Source organism: Neoarius graeffei, chromosome 6, assembly GCF_027579695.1.
Source record: "Neoarius graeffei isolate fNeoGra1 chromosome 6, fNeoGra1.pri, whole genome shotgun sequence".
Taxonomy (NCBI): domain Eukaryota; kingdom Metazoa; phylum Chordata; class Actinopteri; order Siluriformes; family Ariidae; genus Neoarius; species Neoarius graeffei.
The window spans coordinates 75897487-75920271 of NC_083574.1; the positions used below are offsets into that span (position 1 = coordinate 75897487).

Below are 22785 nucleotides of genomic sequence, written 5' to 3' on the forward strand. Positions count from 1 at the left end.
AGAACGCTTAGCAGTCATCTTTTCAGTTATTTATTATAGTAGATCATATAAACAGATACCGGTATACAGTATAAAATAGGAAGGGAAAGCGAAGAAGAAAAGAAGAGAAGACACCACTTCTGATGCCGAGAGTATGCGCACTCTGAGTTGTGTTTTAGTGGCTGTTATCTATTATACTCTAAAGGCATTCACTTACTGCTTGCATCTTCATGTGATTGGCTCAAGATTTTCTATGAAGCTTTGTTAAAGCGTGCACCTGGCGTGCTCTGGTATGCGCAGGTGGATGCGTAGCTATGGAGAACTGAGGCACCCTGCTTATCACCAGCCAAGGCCACAGAAAGGCAATTACAGCACTGGAAAAACAACTTTTCTCAGTACATTAAGTCACTTGAGCTCAACATACAGAAACACAGAAAATAATAATGTTCATCCATTAAATTTCCCTCACAAAATTGTGACACAAACAATAATTAAGATGAAAAAACAGAAATCTGGAGTGTTCCAGTCTCAAACCTGTGGCTGACTCAAACAGGTTTGCCTCCAGAATTGCCCTGTATTTAGTGCCATCCATCTTTCCTTCAGTCCTGACCAGCTTTCCTGTCCATACAGATGAAAAATATCACCACAGCACAATGCTGCCACCATCATGCTTCACTGTAGGAATGGTGCTCTCAGGGTGTTGGGTTTGCTCCACATATGGCATTTCCCATGATGGCCAAAAAGTTCAATTTTTGTCTCATTTGACCAGAGAATCATCTTCCATGTGTTTGGGGAGTCTGCCACATGCTGTTGGGCAGACTCCAAACGTGATATTTTTTAAGCAATTACTTTTTTTTTCTGGCCACTCTTCCATGAAGCCCCACTCTGTGGAGTGTATGGCTTAAAGTGGTCCTATGGACAGATACTCCCCTCTCCGCTGTGGACCTTTGCAGCTCCTTCAGTGTTATCTTTGGTGTCTTTGTTGCATCTCTGATTAACGCCCTCCTTGCCCAGTTGGTGAGTTTTGGTGGGCAGCCTTCTCTTGCAGGTTTGTAGTGGTGCCATTTTCTTTCCATTTTGCTATAATGAATTTATTAGTGCTCCCTGGAATATTCAAAGTTTGGGATATTTTTTTATTAAACAACCCTGATCTATACTTCTCCACCTGTTTGAAGTGCTCCTTGGTTTTCATGTTGCTTGCTTAGTCGTGTTGCAGAGTAAGGGTCCTTTATTTTTATTTATTTATTTATTTATTTGCACATGATAAAAGAGATTTACAAGAAAACATAAATGGAACAAAAACAGAAAACGTGCTGGGGGAAGAAAAAAGCACAGTGGCTTGTTCTAAGTCTTCCCCCATTTAAATTAACAAGTAATTAATACAAATTTAACAAATTAGAGAATAACTATATTAACAACAGTAAATAATAACAAAGATAATAATATAATAATTGGTAACAAAATTATACATTAAACTGTAACTGGTATCATATCTGAAATAAATATAAACAATGTCAATTGCAAATAACAAAATATAAGTTAACGAGTGAAAATAAGAAACGAATAAAATGTTACCTAGGATCTATACATAAAGTAAAAAAAAAAGTATAATTATGTTCTGGTCCTTCCAGAACAGGTTGATTTATATGGACATCATGTGACACTTTGATTGCACACAGATGGATCTTAATCAACTAATCATGTGACTTATGAAGTGAATTGGTTGGAGCAGCTCTTATTTAGGGGTTTCATACGAAAGGGGGTGAATACCTATGCACACTCCAGATTTCCCTTTTTTTTTTAAATTTCATCTTAATTTTTGTTTCTGTTACAATAAAACAACAATGTGCACCTTTAAAGTGGTAGGCATGTTGTGTAAATCAAATTGTGCTAACTGTCCAAAAATCAATTTTATCTTGTAATGCGACAAAACAGGACAAACACCAAGGTGGATGAATACTTTTGCAAGGCACTGTATATTTATTTATTTATTTATTATTTACACAGACATGGACTTTCTGATTGATCTCTCTATTTTGCACACATCTCTCTGTCATACCCATATACAAGCACAAATCTCTGTCTCTCATACTTACTCCTGTAAACATGGCCAGGTTCCTTGCCTCCTGTCTGCTCCCTCTGGGTGTGTGATGGTGACCTCCACTGGGACTTGGTGCAAAAAAAAAAAGAGGGATTATTTCTCCTTTCCATTTTCCTTCTTCCTTTCTTTCTTCTCTAATGAGAGCGCTGACCTCATTACAGTGAAATTGGAGCAACAGAGAGATTGCGGTCATGTTCAAATGGGTGATTAATTGCCAGGTTAACATGTTCTCACTTGTTTTGAAAAATATGTGAAATAGATTTGATTCTTAACAAATCCTTGGAATGGTTCAAATTTTTCAATGAACTGTGCAGCATTGTAAAAGTGAAATGTGTTGAAAAGCATGCTTAATAATCTCATCTCATCTCATTATCTCTAGCCGCTTTATCCTTCTACAGGGTCGCAGGCAAGCTGGAGCCTATCCCAGCTGACTATGGGCGAAAGGCGGGGTACACCCTGGACAAGTCGCCAGGTCATCACAGGGCTGACACATAGACACAGACAACCATTCACACTCACGGTCAATTTAGAGTCACCAGTTAACCTAACCTGCATGTCTTTGGACTGTGGGGAAAACCGGAGCACCCGGAGGAAACCCACGCGGACACGGGGAGAACATGCAAACTCCACACAGAAAGGCCCTCGCCGGCCCCGGGGCTCGAACCCAGGACCTTCTTGCTGTGAGGCGACAGCGCTAACCACTACACCACCGTGCCGCCCATGCTTAATAATAATCATAATAATAATAATAATAATAATAATAATGCTCAAATACAAGTAAGGGAAACTTCTGAGTGCATGGTCAAGGGCTGTTTATATTGTGTCATTTATCAAAGACTAATACACAATTTTGAAATATACTGTAGGTGCATTTACAACAGGAAAACTTTTTTTTTTTTTGGAACTCGGGAGATTATTAATCTCAGGAAGTTTAAGCCCTTTTCCAGCAGATAAACTAATTTTATATTCTGGGTCCTGCATAGCTCCAGGAACAACTGTAGGGTTGCTATTTAAATGCAAGATTTACACAATGACTAAATTTAATTTTATAACAAATCTGATGCAGCAAAACAGAATGTTCTAGGAGTCCTTTTATTTATTTATTTATTTATTTATTTATTTTTATTTATTTTTTTGCTTAGCCTCCTGCATATGACTGTGCTTTTGCAACCAAAATAGGCTTTGGGTTAGTGAGAGCCAAAAGAAACTAGTTGAAGCATTGCATTGTTCTTGTTCAGGAACGTTCTGCAAATATGTAGCTCCTCAGAAGAATCCCGAACCTCAGACAAAACATGCACAACCCAAACAGCCCACAAGGCAAGTTCTATGGTTAATCACAGCCATGCCAAAATTCAGTATAACCATTCAATTGCAAGTGCAATATTGCTTTTATACAACAGTTCTATAAACAAGAAATTCATATTGACTAAGTGACATTTCAGACACAATGTGGCAAGATGTTCTGTTTTGTTATGCTCTGCTACAGAAATAGATCCCGAAGAAGCCACACTCACTTTGTAGCATGTTGGCTAGGTGGCTATCTAGCTCACATTCATTTGTACGTTCCCTTTAAAGGTGCTTCTGGTAAATTGGCATCCTTTCTTCCTTTTCATCTTTAAGTGATGATCTTTCATTTAAGCCAAAAGTAATATACCATTTAGAAACTGTTTTGAGGAAGTGGAACAAAGATGAACAGAGTGATATACACCATGAATCTTTCCAGTGTGGGTATCAGAAATATAGGCACTCTTGGAATGCTGCTTGACCAATTGAATTATTGGACCGGAACTAACTGTTTTATATAACTTTCGATAGCAGCACAGCCCAGGCAAATCACAGGTTTATATTATTGTGCTCATTCTCATACATTACTATTTCTGGAGTAACAACTTAGACAGGGACTTGTAGGATGGACGCACCACAAGGACAACCAAAATCTCTGTGCAATCATTAATATGGTGAAGTTTTCTGTGAGGAGACATTCATTTAGAATTTTTGAAAGGCGTCATCAGTGGAAGCCATTATTACACCATTCACATCAGGCCACATCACACCACCATTTCACTGATTATTTTGCTACAATAGCACACTTCATGATATTTTATTTGTTTCATCACTCATCCCAGCTGCTTTTGATCAACACTATATTGAACTGATATTTCTCATCTCATCTCATCTCATTATCTCTAGCTGCTTTATCCTGTTCTACAGGGTCGCAGGCAAGCTGGAGCCTATCCCAGCTGACTACGGGCGAAAGGCGGGGTACACCCTGGACAAGTCGCTAGGTTGAACTGATATTTGGCTCAGAACTAGTCTTAGTCAAACACTAAAACTAGATGGTACCACTCAGTAAAAAGTTAGGACTGATTTTTTTTTTTTTAATTGGTAGTTGTTTTTGCAGACGCTGTTCTGGTTTAAGTCAGTGACCTGAGGTACTTCACTGTGACCAAACTAGAAAGTCTATTTCATAATGTGTAGTATAAATATACTGTATAAGTAGATAATGCAGAGCCTAGAATTTAAGTCTAATGTCCTTATTAGACTTTCAAGCCCTAGAACACATAGGCCCCAATTAAAATGTGTGTGATTCCATTCATTTCATAAAGCCTTAGGTCACTTAGCGAATGGCACTTGCATATGGAAATTTGCAGAAGTCTGTTTCTGTCAGTTGAACAGGGTTTTGTGTTTTTTTTTTCCTTTTTTTTTGGTAACCATTTAATAAATTTAAATCCGAATGAGTAATACACACGTAGTGTGTTGAAACAAGCCAAATTCCTCTCAAAATGATAATTAGGATGCAGTGCTGGAGCACAGCAACCTATGGGCTCCCCTAGGGGAGCCCATAGGTTGCAGTGCAAAGCACTGCAACTATTGTTCTTCTACGTGTTTCTCCTTCTTCTTATATTTATTATTCCTACGCAAATTTCGATTTCAAATAACTCAATAACCGTACGTCGCACACAGACAAACAATATATCAAAACGTGCGTCTCGATCGGACTCGCTATGCTATTACTTTTCTCTACAGAATACGATTTTTTCGCGACGTAGTCACGAAAAAAATTGCCCAAAAAACCCCCATTCATTTCTATGGAATTAATTGAAAAAAAAAGCACTTTTTCAAACATCCGCTGCTCTGGCATGCTTTCGCCTAGAGACATGATTCAAACTCTAAAACGTAGGAAAACTTCTCCTCTGTGGATCTGACATTCAACTTTTCTGCTAGGTTCTACACTTTCGGATCAGTCCCGGCTCAAATGCCATGTGGGTTCTGGGAGAAAATCCGGCTTTTGAATGGGTGTCTATTGCGTTACACACCAGTGGAGCTCATTTAGTTAGAGTGTAGAGAGCTTGAAAAAATAGCTCAAACTTTCTCGCTTAAACTGTGGTTTCAGCCACAAATTTCACTCTACAGACATAAATTTCTCAAAAGTAGTAGTAAAACTTGTCCTGATTCACACAATGTGTCTACCTAAACGATAGGATTTACAGTTTTTGAATGAGAAGCCTCAAACTGAGGAGAGTGCAGCCGAGAGGCCTCATTGACACCCATTATAAACGTGACAGAAAAGTCACTCATTTTTAACTCGCTCTAGTGTCCTCATTTTTAACAGTACAGACAAAAAATTGCATCAGTGTATTCAGGAGACCCTTCTAGCACTCACTGTGAAAGAATTTTGTGAATAGCTGCTTTCGTTGTCGAGTTATTTGTTGTTGTTCGAGGCCTGCTCCTGAGCAAAAAACAGTAGAAAACTGGCAAAATCTTGTGTGTCTTAACGCTCCTGCTCAGGCCCGTCGCCATGCCGACTGGGGCCAGTGAGGAAGCAGAGGGGGGGGGGGGGCTGCTGTCTCAAGCACACACATAAATCATGGCATTGTAGCTTCATAGCAGGTCACACATTCACGACCAGCAAACATGCGTGACCGAATTGCTTCGCGCACTGCATCCTCTCACAATTTCCCCCGGGGAATTGTCCGGTCTAGTTTTTTATTACTGCTGCTCTAAATCTGGTTTCATATTACACTTTCAGAATACTGTATAAAGTACATTATTGTACCTTTTGAGGTACAACGGCTTGTTACTGGAGTAGTACCCTCTAAGGTACTTATTTGTACCCTTTATATACTGTTTGGGCCACAAAAAGGTATACATAATTACAACTCCATTTCCAAAAAAGTTGGGACAAAGTACAAATTGTAAATAAAAATGGAATGCAATAATTTACAAATCTCAAAAACTGATATTGTATTCACAATAGAAAATAGACAACATATCAAATGTCGAAAGTGAGACATTTTGAAATTTCATGACAGCAACACATCTCAAAAAAGTTGGGACAGGGGCAATAAGAGGCTGGAAAAGTTAAAGGTACAAAAAAGGAACAGCTGGAGGACCAAATTACAACTCATTAGGTCAATTGGCAATAGGTCATTAACATGACTGGGTATAAAAAGAGCATCTTGGAGTGGCAGTGGCTCTCAGACGTAAAGCTGGGAAGAAGATCACCAATCCCCCTAATTCTGCGCCGATAAATAGTGGAGCAATATCAGAAAGGAGTTCGACAGTGTAAAATTGCAAAGAGTTTGAACATATCATCATCTACAGTGCATATCATCATCAAAAGATTCAGAGAATCTGGAAGAATCTCTGTGCGTAAGGGTCAAGGCCGGAAAACCATACTGGGTGCCCATGATCTTCGGGCCCTTAGACGGCACTGCATCACATACAGGCATGCTTCTGTATTGGAAATCACAAAATGGGCTCAGGAATATTTCCAGAGAGCATTATCTGTGAACACAATTCACTGTGCCATCCGCCGTTGCCAGCTAAAACTCTATAGTTCAAAGAAGAAGCCATATCTAAACATGATCCAGAAGCACAGACGTCTTCTCTGGGCCAAGGCTCATTTAAAATGGACTGTGGCAAAGTGGAAAACTGTTCTGTGGTCAGACGAATCAAAATTTGAAGTTCTTTATGGAAATCAGGGACACTGTCTCATTCAGACTAAAGAGGAGAAGGACGACCCAAGTTGTTATCAGCGCTCAGTTCAGAAGCCTGCATCTCTGATGGTATGGGGTTGCATTAGTGCGTGTGGCATGGGCAGCTTACACATCTGGAAAGACACCATCAATGCTGAAAGGTATATCCAGGTTCTAGGTATATCCAGGTATATCCAGGTATATCCAGGTATATCCAGGTTCTATATGCTCCCATCCAGACGATGTCTCTTTCAGGGAGACCTTGCATTTCCCAACATGACAATGCCAAACCACATACTGCATCAATTACAGCATCATGGCTGCGTAGAAGAAGGGTCTGGGTACTGAACTGGCCAGCCTGCAGTCCAGATCTTTCACCCATAGAAAACATTTGGCGCATCATAAAACGGGAGATACAACAAAAAAGACCTAAGACAGTTGAGCAACTAGAATCCTACATTAGACAAGAATGGGTTAACATTCCTATCCCTAAACTTGAGCAACTTGTCTCCTCAGTCCCCAGATGTTTACAGACTGTTGTAAAGAGAAAAGGAGATGCCTCACAGTGGTAAATATGGCCTTGTCCCAACTTTTTTGAGATGTGTTGTTGTCATGAAATTTAAAATCACCTAATTTTTGTCTTTAAATGATACATTTTCTCAGTTTAAACATTTGATATGTCATCTATGTTCTATTCTGAATAAAATATGGAATTTTGAATCTTCCACATCACTGCATTCCATTTTTATTTAAAATTTGTACTTTGTCCCAACTTTTTTGGAATCGGGGTTGTACATTGAGGTCCAGTAATGAGCCCGAGGGGGTACATTAGTGTATACTATACCTTGGGGGACAGAAATAGAGTCTTACTGTACTCCTATTTCTGGCAGTGTCGATATTCACTGCACATTTACACATCTATAAACAGAGACATTTCCCGTAAACTGATTAGCAAAATGCACACTTGTGTCTACATGCTTTTGTTTTATGTTTCTTTCCTTATTTGTAACCAAATGCAACACCCCAGTTTATTTGATCATGGATGTAAATTAGACCTCATAATTTGGGACTATAACAAATAAGGAAGAACAGAATCTGTTCTTCAGCCTTATTAATTGACATTATTTGTGTCTCCTAATGAAGAAAAATTGAATCTTTAAACACATTATTATTGTTTGGGTTTTTTTATTTTTTATTTTGCTGTTGCAGGGTGCAGACACAGTGAAAGCATACATTCCTGATGCTGTGTGGTACAACTATGAAACAGTAAGCTCTCATGCATACACACACACATCGTGAAGAGAAATGCTTCTTATAGAGATGGGCAATGAAGAGTATGAAATAAGATCTGAAATTGCTCATAAACAGTACTGTGACAGTATATATATAGAGAGAAGGCATAATGGTTTGATTTTTTTTTATAGATGAATATATTAATTATCTTTCGGAAAGTCATTTTGTCCTTAAGACAGATTGATTTTTTTTTTATGGATAGTGTTATCAGCATGTTTGAACAAAGTTTGTGCATTATTAGTCTACATTATCTATCCCCTAATTTTATGAGTGAGTATGATTTAAAGGACATGATCTAAACACAAATGGAAAACAAAAAACAAACAAAAAACTCCTGATTCAAGAGGAGTAAGGAAGAGCAATCTACCATCTTCCAAGGTACAAACTGTATTCAGGTAATTTTTAATAATATGAATCCAGAAAAATCTGAGTACATGAATACAGAGAACTCTCCCAGTGTAAATACTGATTGGACATTTGAACTTTACTTGCTGACCTAAATTGTCAGTTGTCTATATCCTTAGCAAGTACACTTAATGCTGTTTAACTTCATACTATATCGAGGATTAATCACATAAAATCTCACTATTTATTGTCACACCAAACAGGATGGGTTCCTTTTCAGTCTGGTTCATCTTGTGCTTACTGCCGCATGTTGTCTCAGGGAGTTTTTCCTTCCAACTGACACCTCCGGTTTCCTCATTAGTGATCTAAATCTACATCCAGATTTGTGTAAACCTGTTCTGTGACAATGTTTATTGTTAAAAAAAAGATATACAAGTAAAATCCACTTTATTTGAATAAAATTGAATATTAACTGTCTAGTTCCTGCATGTTTTAAAGCTCAGACTGAACCCTTAAACCTTCTGCTTATGATGAATGATGGTGCTATTGATGATGACAGTGGTGATCATGATGAAAATGGTAATGAGGATGATTAGGAAGATGGTGATGGAAGTTATTAATAAAATGATGTTGATGGGGGGGAGGAGGAGGAGGAGGATCATTATAATAATAGTGGATTTTATGTTGTTTTGTTATTTTAATTTTGCAGGAAGAGAAAATCAAGGCACGTAAACAGGAAGTTGAAATGTACCTGCCATTAGATAAAATGGGAATTCACATCAGGGGTGGAGCCATTCTTCCAATTCAGAGACCTGCAGTCACTACTGTGTATAGGTAAGCCTGCCCACTCACTGCCTGCCTACCTACACACACACACACACACACACACACACACACACACACACACACACAAATATGAAAAAAAGTTTATATTCATAGGTATTTTCTTATGGAGTTCCATAGTGGTGACCTAGATGCTGCTGCTGATGATGACAACTTATTATGCACCAAATGATGTGTACTAAACATCAAACTAAAAATAAAATGGGTTTATGTTAGTGTGGCATGAGTAGTGGAGTGTTGTTTGTAGTGTCCCCTATGCCATCCATCCATTATCTATAGCCACTTATCCTGTACAGGGTCACAGGCAAGCTGGAGCCTATCCCAGCTGACTATGGGCGAGAGGCAGGGTACACCCTGGACAAGTCGCCAGGTCATCGCAGGGTTAACACATACAGACAAACTACCATCCACACTCATATTCACACCTACGGTCAATTTAGAGCCACCAATTAGCCTAACCTGCATGTCTTTGGACTGTGGGGGAAACCGAAGCACTTGGAGGAAATCCATACAGACACAAGGAGAACATGCAAACTCCACACAGAAAGGCCCTCGTTGGCTGCTGGGCTCAAATCCAGGACCTTCTTGCTGTGAGGTGACAGTGCTAACCACTACACCACTGTGCCACCCTCCCCTATGCCACCTAGGGGGAATTTCTCCCCAAGTAAATGGTTAAAAATGTTTAATCACTTGAAATCAAAAAGGTCAGACAGGCCTAAAAACAGAGGACCAGTGAAATAATTCCACAAAAACAGTATAAATTTTATTATACAATAGTTATTTCTGGTCCACGAATTGGATTGGTCAAGCAGCGTTCCAGGAGTGCCAGGATTTAGTATAACAGCGCTGGGATATTTCTGTGTGGGGGGGTCACTCCACTTGTCTGTGTTCAAAATCGACAGGTAAAACTCCATTTCCCAATTTAAAATGGGTACCATGGTAGTGTTAGCAACATCATCAGTAAACAGGTGCAAATAATACTTTTCAGGAAAATAACTTTTGACTTAAAATATAAAAGCACATTAGATGATTAAAAGGTATGCCAATTTAACCAGAAGCACATAACATTATACATAAGTCTTCAGGATCTGTTTCCCGGCACGGTGGTGTTCTGGTTAGCACTGTCACCTCACAGCAAGAAAGTCCTGGGTTCAAGCCTAGCGGCCAACGAGGGCCTTTCTGTGTGGAGTTTGCATGTTCTCCCTGTGTCTGTGTGGGTACCTCCGGGTGCTCCGTTTTCCCCCACAGTCCAAAGATGCAGGTTAGGCTAATTGGTGGCTCTAAATTGACCGTGAGTGTGAATGATTTTTTTTTGTCTGTCTGCATTAGCCCTGTGATGACCTGGTGACTTGTCCAGGGTGTACCCCACCTCTCGTCCATAGTCAGCTGGGATAGGCTCCAGCTTGCCTGTGACCCTGTACAGGCTAAGTGGCTACAGATAATTGATGGATGGCATAGGGGATATTACAAATAATGTCACACTAATATAAACCCATTTTATTTTTAGTTTGAGATACAGAATAAGTGGCTACAGATAATGGATAGATGGATCTGTTTTTGCTTGCAGAGCAAAACTAAACAGAATGTTTGGCCATATTGCGTCCAAAATGTCATTTACTCGATATTCATTTCTTGTTTAAACTAGCGCATCTGAAACAAATGGAATATCATGAAACAGTTAAATATTTTCCATCAGTTATTTACAGTAAGAAAGTGAAAATTTTATACATTGTAGATTCATTTCACATCAACTAAAATGTTTCAAGCATTTTTTTTCTATTTTAATTTTGATAATGACCTACAGTGCAAAAAAAAAAGCCCTCAAAATATTATAGTATTTCATTTCGAGTTTGAGTAAAACAGTATAAATACCATTTATCTCTGTGTAGTTCAGTACATGCAAACACAATCATGGGGAAGACTGCTGATTTGACAGTTGTCCAGAAGACAATCATCGACACCCTCCACAAGGAAGGTAAGCCACAGAAGGTCATTTCTGGAAAGGTTGGCTGGAAAAGGTACACAAGCAACAGGGATGACCGCAGCCTTGAGAGGATTGTCAAGAAAAGTTGATTCAAGAACTTAGGAGAGCTTCACAAGGAGTGACTGAGGCTGTTGCCAGTGCATCAAGAGCCAGCAGGAACAGATGTCTTCAGGAAAGGGGCTACAACTGTCACATTACTAATATTAAGCCACTCCTGAATCATTTGGAATCATTTGCATTTCATTTGGAACTCAAGGTCCTGGACTCTAGGAGGAGTGGACAGGCACAGAATCCAAAGTGTTTGAAGTCCAGTGTGAAGTTTCTGCAGTCTGTGATGATTTGTGGTGCCAAGTCATCTGCTGGTGTTGGTCCACTGTGTTTTTTAGCAAGTCAAAGTCAATGCAGCTGTCTACCAGGAGATTTTAGAGTACCTCATGCTTCTATCTGCTGATAGGCTTTATGGAGATGCCAATTTCCTTTGCCGGCAAGACTTAGCACTTGCCCACAGTGCCAAAACTACTACCAAATGGCTTGCTGACCAGGATATTACTGTGCTTGACTGGCCAGCCAACTCGTCTGATCTGAACCCCATAGAGAATCTATGGGGTATTGTGAAGAGGAAGATGAAATGCACCCGACCCCAAAATACAGATGATCTGAAGTCTACTATAAAAGCAACCTGGGTTTTAATAACACCTCAACACGGCCACAGGATGATTGCCTCCATGCCATGCTGCATTGATGCAGTAATCTGTGGTAAAGGAGCCCCAACCAAATATTGAGTATATAAATGACAAACTTTTTTCAGAAGGTGGACATTTTCCATCTTGTAAATCCCTTTTTTTTAAATTGATCTAATATTCTAATAATTTGAGATGCTGGATTTCTGATTTTCATGAGCTATAAGCAATAATCATCAAAATATTTTTTTTTTAAATGCTTGAAATATTTCACTTTACAAGTAATGAATATAGAATATATGAAATTTTACCTTTTTGAATTAAATTACAAAAAAAAGATTTTTCATGATATTCTAATTGTTTGAGATACACTAGTAGAATGACTATGGCCTCGTGTCTGCGATCAAATCACAACCATGCTGATATTCAATACAACAACACTCATTCTCATGTGATATTGCTTAATTAACTATGCAGTTAAAATGACAAGAATATCACTCTGACCCAGACAACACAAGGAGCTCAAGCTCACTTCTTCCAGCTTGTCCCACTTATGTGTGGGGAGTTACTGCTATGTGGACCCTATTAATCCACGTCATATTAACTGGAGCATAGTTTTACACTGGATGCCCTTCCTGCCATAACCCTCCCATTTCTGGGCTTGGGAAACAACCATTCACACACACACACATTCACACCTATGGACAATTTAGAGTAGCCAGTTAACCTAACTATATGTCTTTGGACTGTGGGAGAAACCAGAGCACCCAGAAGAACCCCACTCAGATACGGGGAGAGCATGCAAACTCCACACAGAAAGTCCCCTGCTGGCCACTGTGCTCAAACCCATAACCTTCTTGCTGTGAGGCAACAGTGCCAACCACTGCACCACCCTGGAAACGCAAGGAGCTGCATGTACAGTAGAATATTGGATAGACCCCTATAGGTCAAGTAGCCTATGAAGCTAGGCAAGAATGAAAGCCAGGAGCAGTGCTGTGGCTTACTGTGGCAAAAGGGACTAGCTGAAAGGAAAAAAGTCCTGATGCTACACATCACACATGAAAATGCCACACAATGCAAATTACACCATGAGTGGAGTGTACTATACTTCACTGTACTGTAAAGGATCAGTGAGTGGACTTCACCACCAGTGGAGCTTTCTGCCACCTGCATTGGCCCAACAGCTCCTGTCCAGTGTAAAAGAGAAAAAGAAGAGAAACACCCATTAGCAAACTCACACAGTGAGGGGGAATCAGTCAGTCATACTGATCATTAGTTGGTTACTGATTTAATACAGAAGTCAATATCTAATACACGGGTTATGTATATTTTTGAGCCAGGAAGAACACTGGCACTGCCTTCTGGCCACCCTGCACAGTAAAATATACCAGGCTAGGTGAAATTGTGCAGAAAGGTCAACTGAACTTAAGGAGTACACGTTACACACACACACACAGAGCAACGAATGATGAGACAAAATAGCAGTGTTGCCATGGTATGGAGGTCATGACCTTAATAAAGGCTCTCTACCGCCATACACAGGCGGGCCTGCAAATTCTGGGAAACAGAGGCGCAGTTTTCCGAACAACGGGAGGGTGACAGCTGCAATGGCCAAGGCTCACTCACTAGTGACAGTGCCCAGAGACATCAGGATATGTGAAGCTGCATTAAGCAGGGCTCAACGTGGAATTGCTCCTTATCAGTAGCAAAGAATCAAGTCCACTACACTTAAAATCATGGGGAAAACAAATTGCAGAGAGATGCTGTGACTCAAAAAACCAAGCCAGGCTGCAGACTATGCCACCAACCCAGAAGCTGGGTTCCCCCGAAGAGATGGTGGTAGAGGACGTACCTCCAGGAAGCAATCCCCACCCTGAGAAGGGCCCAGCAAGTAATTAAGATGCCCATGGATCAGCAAATCCAGCATGGAGACAATTAAGTGAATGAAATGAGAGAAAGAAAACAGAGTATTTAGCTTGTGACATTTAGGGTATTAAGTTTAAAGATATTAAAGGTGTGAAGTTTGGGGAAAAATAGTGATGGAATGCAATGTCACTATTTCCCATAATATAAACAAACTAGAAGTAGCAGTTACTAAAAATGCTGAAAATGCATTGCATGGTTGTGCTACTGAACATGGTCTCTTTCTCTTAAAACTTCATATATGACAAAGTAAAAACCACTGGCTTGTTGAAATTATGACTCTGTACTTGAAAAGCTCAGCTTTTCACTCTTTCTTAATTAATTCCTAGTAAAATTAATGTGTGGTGATGAAAGTGTGTGTGTTCCTGCAGTCGGCGTTCTCCTATGGGCCTGATCATTGCGCTCGATGACAACAACCAAGCATCAGGCGAGCTGTTCTGGGACGATGGAGATTCTCGAGGTACTAATTACAAAAATGTGCTGATTTTTCTCTTGTCTCTTCTTTTCAGGGTGTATGGAGTGTGTACTGTGCAATCTTCTCTAATGGTTTCCTTATCAGTGTTATTTACTGTATAAAGTGTATCTGTTATCAGTTGAAGAGGGTTTTTTTTAATTTTATTTCATCATAACAAATACATGTCTTCCACTGATAACAGTGTAGGAGAGAGAGAGAGTGTGTGTGTGTTGTGTTGTTTTCAAAGGAACTGTCTGAGTTCTGTCTGTATACATGAGCAAGAGTAATTTTGTAGCGGAGTACTTGAATTTTGCAAATTACTTAAAGGTAGACTGCCTTTCAGATTTTTCAAGTTTAGGTCATAAAAATTATTTTCCCTGACACCCAATTATTTTTGTTTAGTGGACTGAAAGCTACTGAATTTGAATCACAGACTTCCATTTTTTAAATTAATTTATTTTTTATTGAACAATTAATGAATTTAGGGCCACATGGCCCTAAATTCTCTGCTGTTTTTTTCTTGCTTCACCATGACCCAATTCAAGATACTCCATCATGCATCATGTGGTGGGCTTTCCCCATTCTTGCAAGGTATTGCGGAATAAAATTTTGAAACAGGAGAGGAAAATGGAGAACGCGAATGAAACACGAAAGACTGACTAAGGTAACTGAAAGTGAGAGGAAAAGACATTATGTTGGAAAGGAAACGCAGGACCAAACTAATAAATATCGGTGGTCAGCAAGCACTTTGGTGTAATCAGCTATTCGTTTTGCGACAGAATTATGTAACTGTCAGTGCACAGTCAAGGTAAACCTGTAGATGGCAGTAATGGAACACTGGATGCTAGCTGCTCTAAAACCCCGAAGAAAGAAAAGAAGAAGCAGCAGGTAAACCTGCGCACCTTCCTCTGTCTGCTTGACTGCGCGAAGTGAGTGATATCATACACATTGTTTGCTAGGTAATCCCCTCAAATGAAATAACTTCCCAGCCACAGAATGGCTTTTTTTTTGAGAGGGAGAGATTGCAGAAATAAACATATCACAATGACCAAATTTCAGAGGGAACTAAATTTTACCGACTTTATGAAATTGAAAGCCTGTATAGCTTTAACATTTAAAACAAACATCTGATACAAGGTACTTTTTTGCTTTATTACATGCACCAAGGACAGCTATAGTGGATTAAAAAAAAAAAAAGTCTATAAAAAATGAAACCAAGATAAATCATGTCAGCTCTATTTCCACCTTTACTGTGACATAGCAGCCAAGAAAATTAAAGTGAAAAACTTTTAGAAGCATTTTTGGGAAAAGGAAAGAAAAACTTAGAATAACCTGGTTGCACAAGTGTGCACACCCCTGAATTAGTACTTGGTTAAAGCACCCCTTGCTTCTAATACTGCACTCAGTCATTTTGGGTAAGAATTGTATTCCACTCTCCCTTGCAAAATTTACTCCATGTCTATCAAATTGTGAGGGGATCTCGTGTGTACACATTCAAGTCAATCCACTGGTTTTTGGTAGGATTTAGATGTGGGTTCTAATGGGACCATTCCAAAATGTTGATCATCACCTACTGAAGTCATTCCTTTGTGGATTTAGATTTGTGTTTTGGGTTGTTATTGTGCTGGAACATGACATTCTTTTTTCACCTTCAGCTATCTAACAGAGGCCCGCATGTTCTGTGCCAAGATTTTGGAGCTATCCATGATTACCTCTATCTTGCCTTCAGCCCCAGTCTCAGCTGAAGTAAAGTAGCCCCATAGCATGAAGCTGCCACTGTGGGTATGATGTTCTTCAGCTGACTGCATTTTGGATCTTCAAATTATGCCAAAAAAGTTATACTTTGGTCTCATCAGACCATTACATATTTTGTGATTTAGGTGGGCTTGAATGTTTTTGTTTGTTTGTGGTTTTTTTTATGATAAAGGGTTTATGTCTAGCCACCCTACCTCATCGCCCAAAGTGAAGATGAGAAATTGTTGCCACATGCATTGAGTGACCAGTACTTGAGAGACCCTTTAATGTTGCCATAGGTCTCTTGGCAGAATCCCTGATAAGTTTTCTTCTTGTCCTTTTGTTCATTTTTGAGGGACATCATGTTCTTGGTCACTGTGGTGTGAATTTTCTTCAATTGTTAGTGATTGCCTTCAAGGTGTACCCTGGAACAGTGTTGTTGTATTTGAGACTGGTCTTGATCTCAAGACCACTTTTTGAAGGTCTCAATCTCATCTTTGAATTGACCACATTTTTACTCTGTCTTGTCTTGATCTCGGACATAGAGGACTCTGGATTTTATTTCAAGAGCGGTCAAGACCACAGCTGCAGGGATATCACTAAATTGCCTGTGCATTGTCTGATTTATTTGTGAACATCATTACTGTGATTGGATGTAAAACTTCCTGCTCCAAATGCAACCAATAACATGACTCATTGCTAATTTGAAATTTTCATTACTGTAAATGGCTGTCACCCCTAAATTCAGCTGGAAAGCTGTCTACTCCCAGCACTTTATTAGCCTTCAGTCTAGACATTGCTCTTCCTATTTCCTCCATTGTAATCTCTGCTGTCAAGGCTTTATTCTGTATTTCACCTATGGAAGGCAAATCTAGTGACCTATAGAAATGTATTTATTTCCTGAGGGCTTGTTGTTTTTGATTCCTTATATAGATCTCTGTAGTAATTTTCAAAGATATGTTCTATCTTATGGCACAATTTTTTTTTTTTTTTTAAGTTTTGCAGTCCCTAATTTCATATACAGAACTCTCTACATATTGCTTCCTTAACCTCCATGCCAAAACCATCAGGGCCCTTGAGCCATTTTCATAATACCTCTGCTTAGCAAATTTGGCTTTGTTCTCGAATTCTTCATATTTATTTATTTATTTGCTTTTTATTATTATTTTTATTTGACTTAATATAGAGGGTTTTTTTAATGTGTTCCCTCTCTAAAACTTTCAAATTTTCTTGCAAATCAGACATTTTTATTTCTTTTCTTTTTCTATGTGATGTGAAGGCTATAAGCCTTCCTCTGATCACTGATTTTTCAGCATCTCACAAGATGCTTGGCAATATTTCTCTGTTGTTATTGTTATGCCTGTAGTCTGTAAATTCTTTCTGTACAAAAGTCTTGCATATACTGCCATTCAGGATATACAGTTAGGTCCATAAATATTTGGACAGAGACAACATTTTTCTAATTTTGGTTCTGTACATTACCACAATGAATTTTGAACAAAACAATTCAGATGCAATTGAAGTTCAGACTTTCAGCTTTAATTCAGTGGGTTGAACAAAATGATTGCATAAAAATGTGAGGAACTAAAGCATTTTTTAAACACAATCCCTTCATTTCAGGGGCTCAAAAGTAATTGGACAAATTAAATAATTGTAAATAAAATGTTCATTTCTAATACTTGGTTGAAAACCCTTTGTTGACAATGACTGCCTTAAGTCTTGAACTCATGGATATCACCAGATGCTGTGTTTCCTCCTTTTTAATGCTCTGCCAGGCCTTTACTTCAGTGGTTTTCAGTTGCTGTTTGTTTGTGGGCCTTTCTGTCTGAAGTTTAGTCTTTAACAAGTGAAATGCATGCTCAATTGGGTTGAGATCAGGTGACTGACTTGGCCATTCAAGAATATTCCACTTCTTTGCTTTAATAAACTCCTGGGTTGCTTTGGCTTTATGTTTTGGGTCATTGTCCATCTGTATTATGAAATGCCGACCAATCAGTTTGGCTGCATTTGGCTGGATTTGAGCACACAGTATGTCTCTGAATACCTCAGAATTAATTTGGCTGCTTCTGTCCTGTGTCACATCATCAATAAACACTAGTGACCCAGTGCCACTGGCAGCCATGCATGCCCAAGCCATCACACTGCCTCCGCCATGTTTTACTGATGATGTGGTATGCTTTGGATCATGAGCTGTACCATGCCTTCGCCATACTTTTTTCTTTCCATCATTCTGGTAGAGGTTGATCTTGGTTTCATCTGTCCAAAGAATGTTCTTGCAGAACTGTGCTGGCTTTTTTAGATGTTTTTTAGCAAAGTCCAATCTAGCCTTTTTATTCTTGAGGCTTATGAGTGGCTTGCACCGTGCAGTGAACCCTCTGTATTTACTTTCATGCAGTCTTCTCTTTATGATAGATTTGGATATTGATACGCCTACCTCCTGGAGAGTGTTGTTCACTTGGTTGGCTGTTGTGAAGGGGTTTCTCTTCACCATGGAAATTATTCTGCGATCATCCACCACTGTTGTCGTCTGTGGGCGTCCAGGTCTTTTTGCATTGATGAGTTCACCAGTGCTTTCTTTCTTTCTTTCTTTCTTTCTTTCTTTCTTTCTTTCTCAGGATGTACCAAACTGTAGATTTTGCCACTCCCAATATTGTAGCAATTTCTTGGATGGGGTTTTTCTGTTTTCGCAGCTTAAGGATGGCTTGTTTCACCTGCATGGAGAGCTCCTTTGACCGCATGTTTTCTTCACAGCAAAATCTTCCAAATGCAAGCACCACACCTCAAATAAACTCCAGGCCTTTTATCTGCTTAATTGAGAATGACATAACGAAGGAATTGCCCACACCTGCCCATGAAATAGCCTTTGAGTCAATTGTCCAATTACTTTTGGTCCCTTTAAAAACAGGGTGACACATGTTAAGGAGCTGAAACTCCTAAACCCTTCATCCAATTTTAATGTGGATACCCTCAAATGAAAGCTGAAAGTCTGGACTTTACAGTATGTCCATGTCCATTATATAACTATAACTTGAATATGTTTCAGTAAACAGGTAAAAAAACAAAATTTGTGTCAGTGTCCAAATATATATGGACCTAACTGTATGTATTAAGTCGGCAGAGCATATTTTTATTTTTACTGTCTAGGTGCAGTGTTGAGTAAACAGGCAAATGGTTGGAAATATCTCCTACTCCTATCCTGCAATGCTTGTCTGTGCCTGTCCAATTCATAGACAAGGAAAAAAAAAAGTCAGTTCTCAAATGAGCACCTTGACTTGCTGAATAAAATGTGAATTGTTTTTCTCTTGGGTGAAGATACCTCCATGCATCGATCATCCCCAACTCCATCAACATTTATTTTTTTAGTTATTTTGGCATTAGGAGCTAATCTCTTTAAAGAATTAATGGAGTCAAATTGAGGTTGTATCTGGATATTCCAGTCTCCTCTACATATTAAAACACCAGAGGCCTCGGAAGCAATCAAAAAGAAAAAATCCCCTAATACTTCCGCTGTCCTGACTCGGTGGTAAATACACATTAACTAGTGTGCCTTCTTTGTGATCACGATATCCCTGAATAAAAACCTAATGACCCTCTCTGTCACAGATTTTTGAGACTATTTGAAAATTCACTCGATTCGGAATTAGTATCGCTACCCATTTCTTTCTCTCCTTCCTGTGGGATGAGTAAAATATATTTTTAAACCCTAATTTCTTTAACTTTTCATGTTCTGTGCAGTCAGAGTGGGTCTCCTGCCAAAATATTACATGCAGTTTCTCCCTTTTCACCTTTGCAATAATCTTACTTCTCTTAATTGGATTGTGTAAGTCATTTACATTCAGGGTAATTACCCCATATTCCTGACATTGCATTTACTCAGTATGGTACATGTTATTAGTGACCAAACCTGAACTATTAAACAAACTCAAAAAGTTATAAAGTAAAGCAAAACAGGAAGTAAAAAACTCAGGTAGCCCTCTATTTTGAAGTAGTAAAGCAGTTCTTAATATGGGGTGGAGTAGTCTAGTTAACCACCAGGGGCCCCCTTCAGTGCAACCCCTATTCGAAGAGTGTATTTTGTGCACTATCCTTATGTAAGCCAAATCTCTTGCCTGTATTTGTCAGTCAAATATTCTATTATGAAATAAGGGCAAACCATACAAATAAAGAGGCAGAAATTCAGTAACTCAGTCTGAGTAGGGAATCTGGAGTCAGCTATATAGAAATAATGGGTATAGTCTTTACTCCAGCACATTGAGAGCACACAGCCCCTTAGTGCAAATGTCATTAGTAAATGTCCTTTACTGCATGTTATCTTGCTTACCAGGTCATTTTCTTCCATAATTCACGGTCATTTGACCATCTGTTACCTCCCATTCCTGCTGTCTCTGAATCTATCTCAGCCAATGAAAACCCTGCAGCCTCTCCTTAATCCACTCCTGGCAGGTCTGGCGGCTGGCTGTATTCGCTGATCACTCCCAGGTGATCTTCTATACTTTCTCCTGGACCCCAGACCCAGCAGGCTTCTCCCAGTCAATGGAGAATCCCCTCTTCTTTAAGTCCTCTGCTGCCTCAGCTGCACTCCCATAGGTTAATTGCCTGCTGTCTGTCAAAAAAGACTCGTAGCTTGGCTGGCAGTGGTGTTTGAAATCATATTCCTTTCTCCCTAAAAATCCTCCTAATCTGCCCATACACCTTCATTTTCTGTAGCATTTCTGCCAGACGTGATCGAAGTAGATCCTTCTGTCTGTCCCCCCCCCCCCCCCATGCTGAGTGTAACACTAGCACTTTAGTTTTAAACTCCTGGAAGGATACGACCACCAATCTGGGTTGCGGCTCTTTAGGCGGTTTGGCGCCGAGCACTCTGATATTTTCTGATAAAGTTCTCAATAAATTGCTGCATGCTGTTTCCCTCAGTTCCCACTGGGATGCCATAAATGTGGATGTGTTTGTTACATCTCGATCGTGCCTCCAGGTCTGTTAGCATCATCTGTAAACTTTGCTAGGCTTGTAGTGCCTGACTCTGCGCCTCTTTGAAATCCACGTTCCACTCTTCACTCTCGGCTGTCCAGTCCTTGGCCTTACCCACTCAGTCAGCATACATGTCAACCTTTAGTTACCCATGCCCTTACAAAATCTGTACTTTTCCCTTACATACACCCATGAGCCCTTCTACACAAGAAAAAATCCAATATCCAAAGCACCGATTGTTTTATTCCACATTATACACTCCTATTGTAATAGGCATATTTATCACACTGCATCAAGTTAAAGGGATCAAATAAGCATGTACTGAATAAAAAGAAATTTTAGATCCCAGAGAAAACAACTGAATTAAAAAGAACTATACAGTCAAGTAAACAATTATCTACTAAAGAGAATGACTGACTGAACTACAAACTTAATTATTTAATATACATTGTATCAGTAATACCAGAATTATTGATGTAAATTTTGCAAATAAAATAACATTAAATCAATATTAAGGCAACTAAAGATGACTGAACCACATCAAGTATATTATCTAAACAAGGATAAGTGAAAATATGAATAAGTAATGAAGTTAAATTGAAAATCTTCCCAGTAATTTATAACAAGAATTTGAATCTTATTCCTTTTTGGAGTGTTCTTTGTTGTACAAAGATGTTGCAGATTTGGCACTAGCTATAAAATCACTGCTTGGATAGCAGTTGTAGCTCCTCATCACAGTTCATTTTAATTTGCAGATGTGCAGTTAATGTGTCTGCAGCCATATTTTGTCTGTACTCAGTATGAATTTTCCTATCCAATGAAAAAGCCCTCTCGCTATCTGCATTGCAATGTGGGAGGCACAGCAAAGCAGTAAAAAGTTGTTTCAGTACTGGAAACCTGGCAACACCCAGAGCATTTTTTGCATCAAAGACCTTTCCCCAATATACATCTGTTGGTACTTTTTTGCCATCATTTGCCCTGCATGGCACAACATCATCTGGCATAAGCTGAAAGTCCTCCCGCTCGTCCTTCAACTGGTCCAGGTGAAAGCCAAAAGAGGAAGTTAAATTGACAACACCGCTATAGTCCAGGTCATCCTTTTTAGATGGATCTAACACTGCAAGATTGACCAACACTTCATTGTCAAATGGAAATTTATCCATCATCTTCCTGGCAGCAGCCTCATAAAATCCTCTGACAGAGGAGAAGAAGACCTGGACAGTTTTTGTGTCCAGGTCTTCGTCTAGCTCCACCAAGCGAGATCTGACTGCAGGCCCCACTGCCAGCTTGTCATCGGACTGCTGCAGCTCCTGGTTGCCCACATCAAGTTCCCTAAGGTTCCTGCAGGACTTGACATGCTTCACCTCCAAGAACTTCACAGCAAACTTCCATAGAAGCCTGTCCATCTCGGGGAGGAGACTACCAACCATGCAATCCTCCCCTTGAAAAAGGATGCTCAACTGATTTGAGCACTGGGATAATGTACTGCAGGAACAACAGTA

The 22785-nt window shown here is 39.4% G+C and overlaps 1 protein-coding gene across 5 annotated transcripts in view; it reads left to right on the top strand.

The window, feature by feature from the left end:
• Window positions 1-22785, top strand: part of si (sucrase-isomaltase) — a 484577-nt gene that overhangs the window by 274421 nt on the left and 187371 nt on the right. For all 5 annotated transcript variants that reach the window (XR_009654900.1, XR_009654901.1, XM_060924052.1 and 2 more), the window contains 3 exons: window positions 8269-8325; window positions 9407-9531; window positions 14499-14587. Coding sequence is in view for 3 of the 5 variants with exons in the window: in XM_060924052.1 (XP_060780035.1) it covers window positions 8269-8325; window positions 9407-9531; window positions 14499-14587 (271 nt within the window). In the remaining 2 variants the exon portion in view is untranslated. The remainder of the gene's footprint in view (window positions 1-8268; window positions 8326-9406; window positions 9532-14498; window positions 14588-22785) is intronic.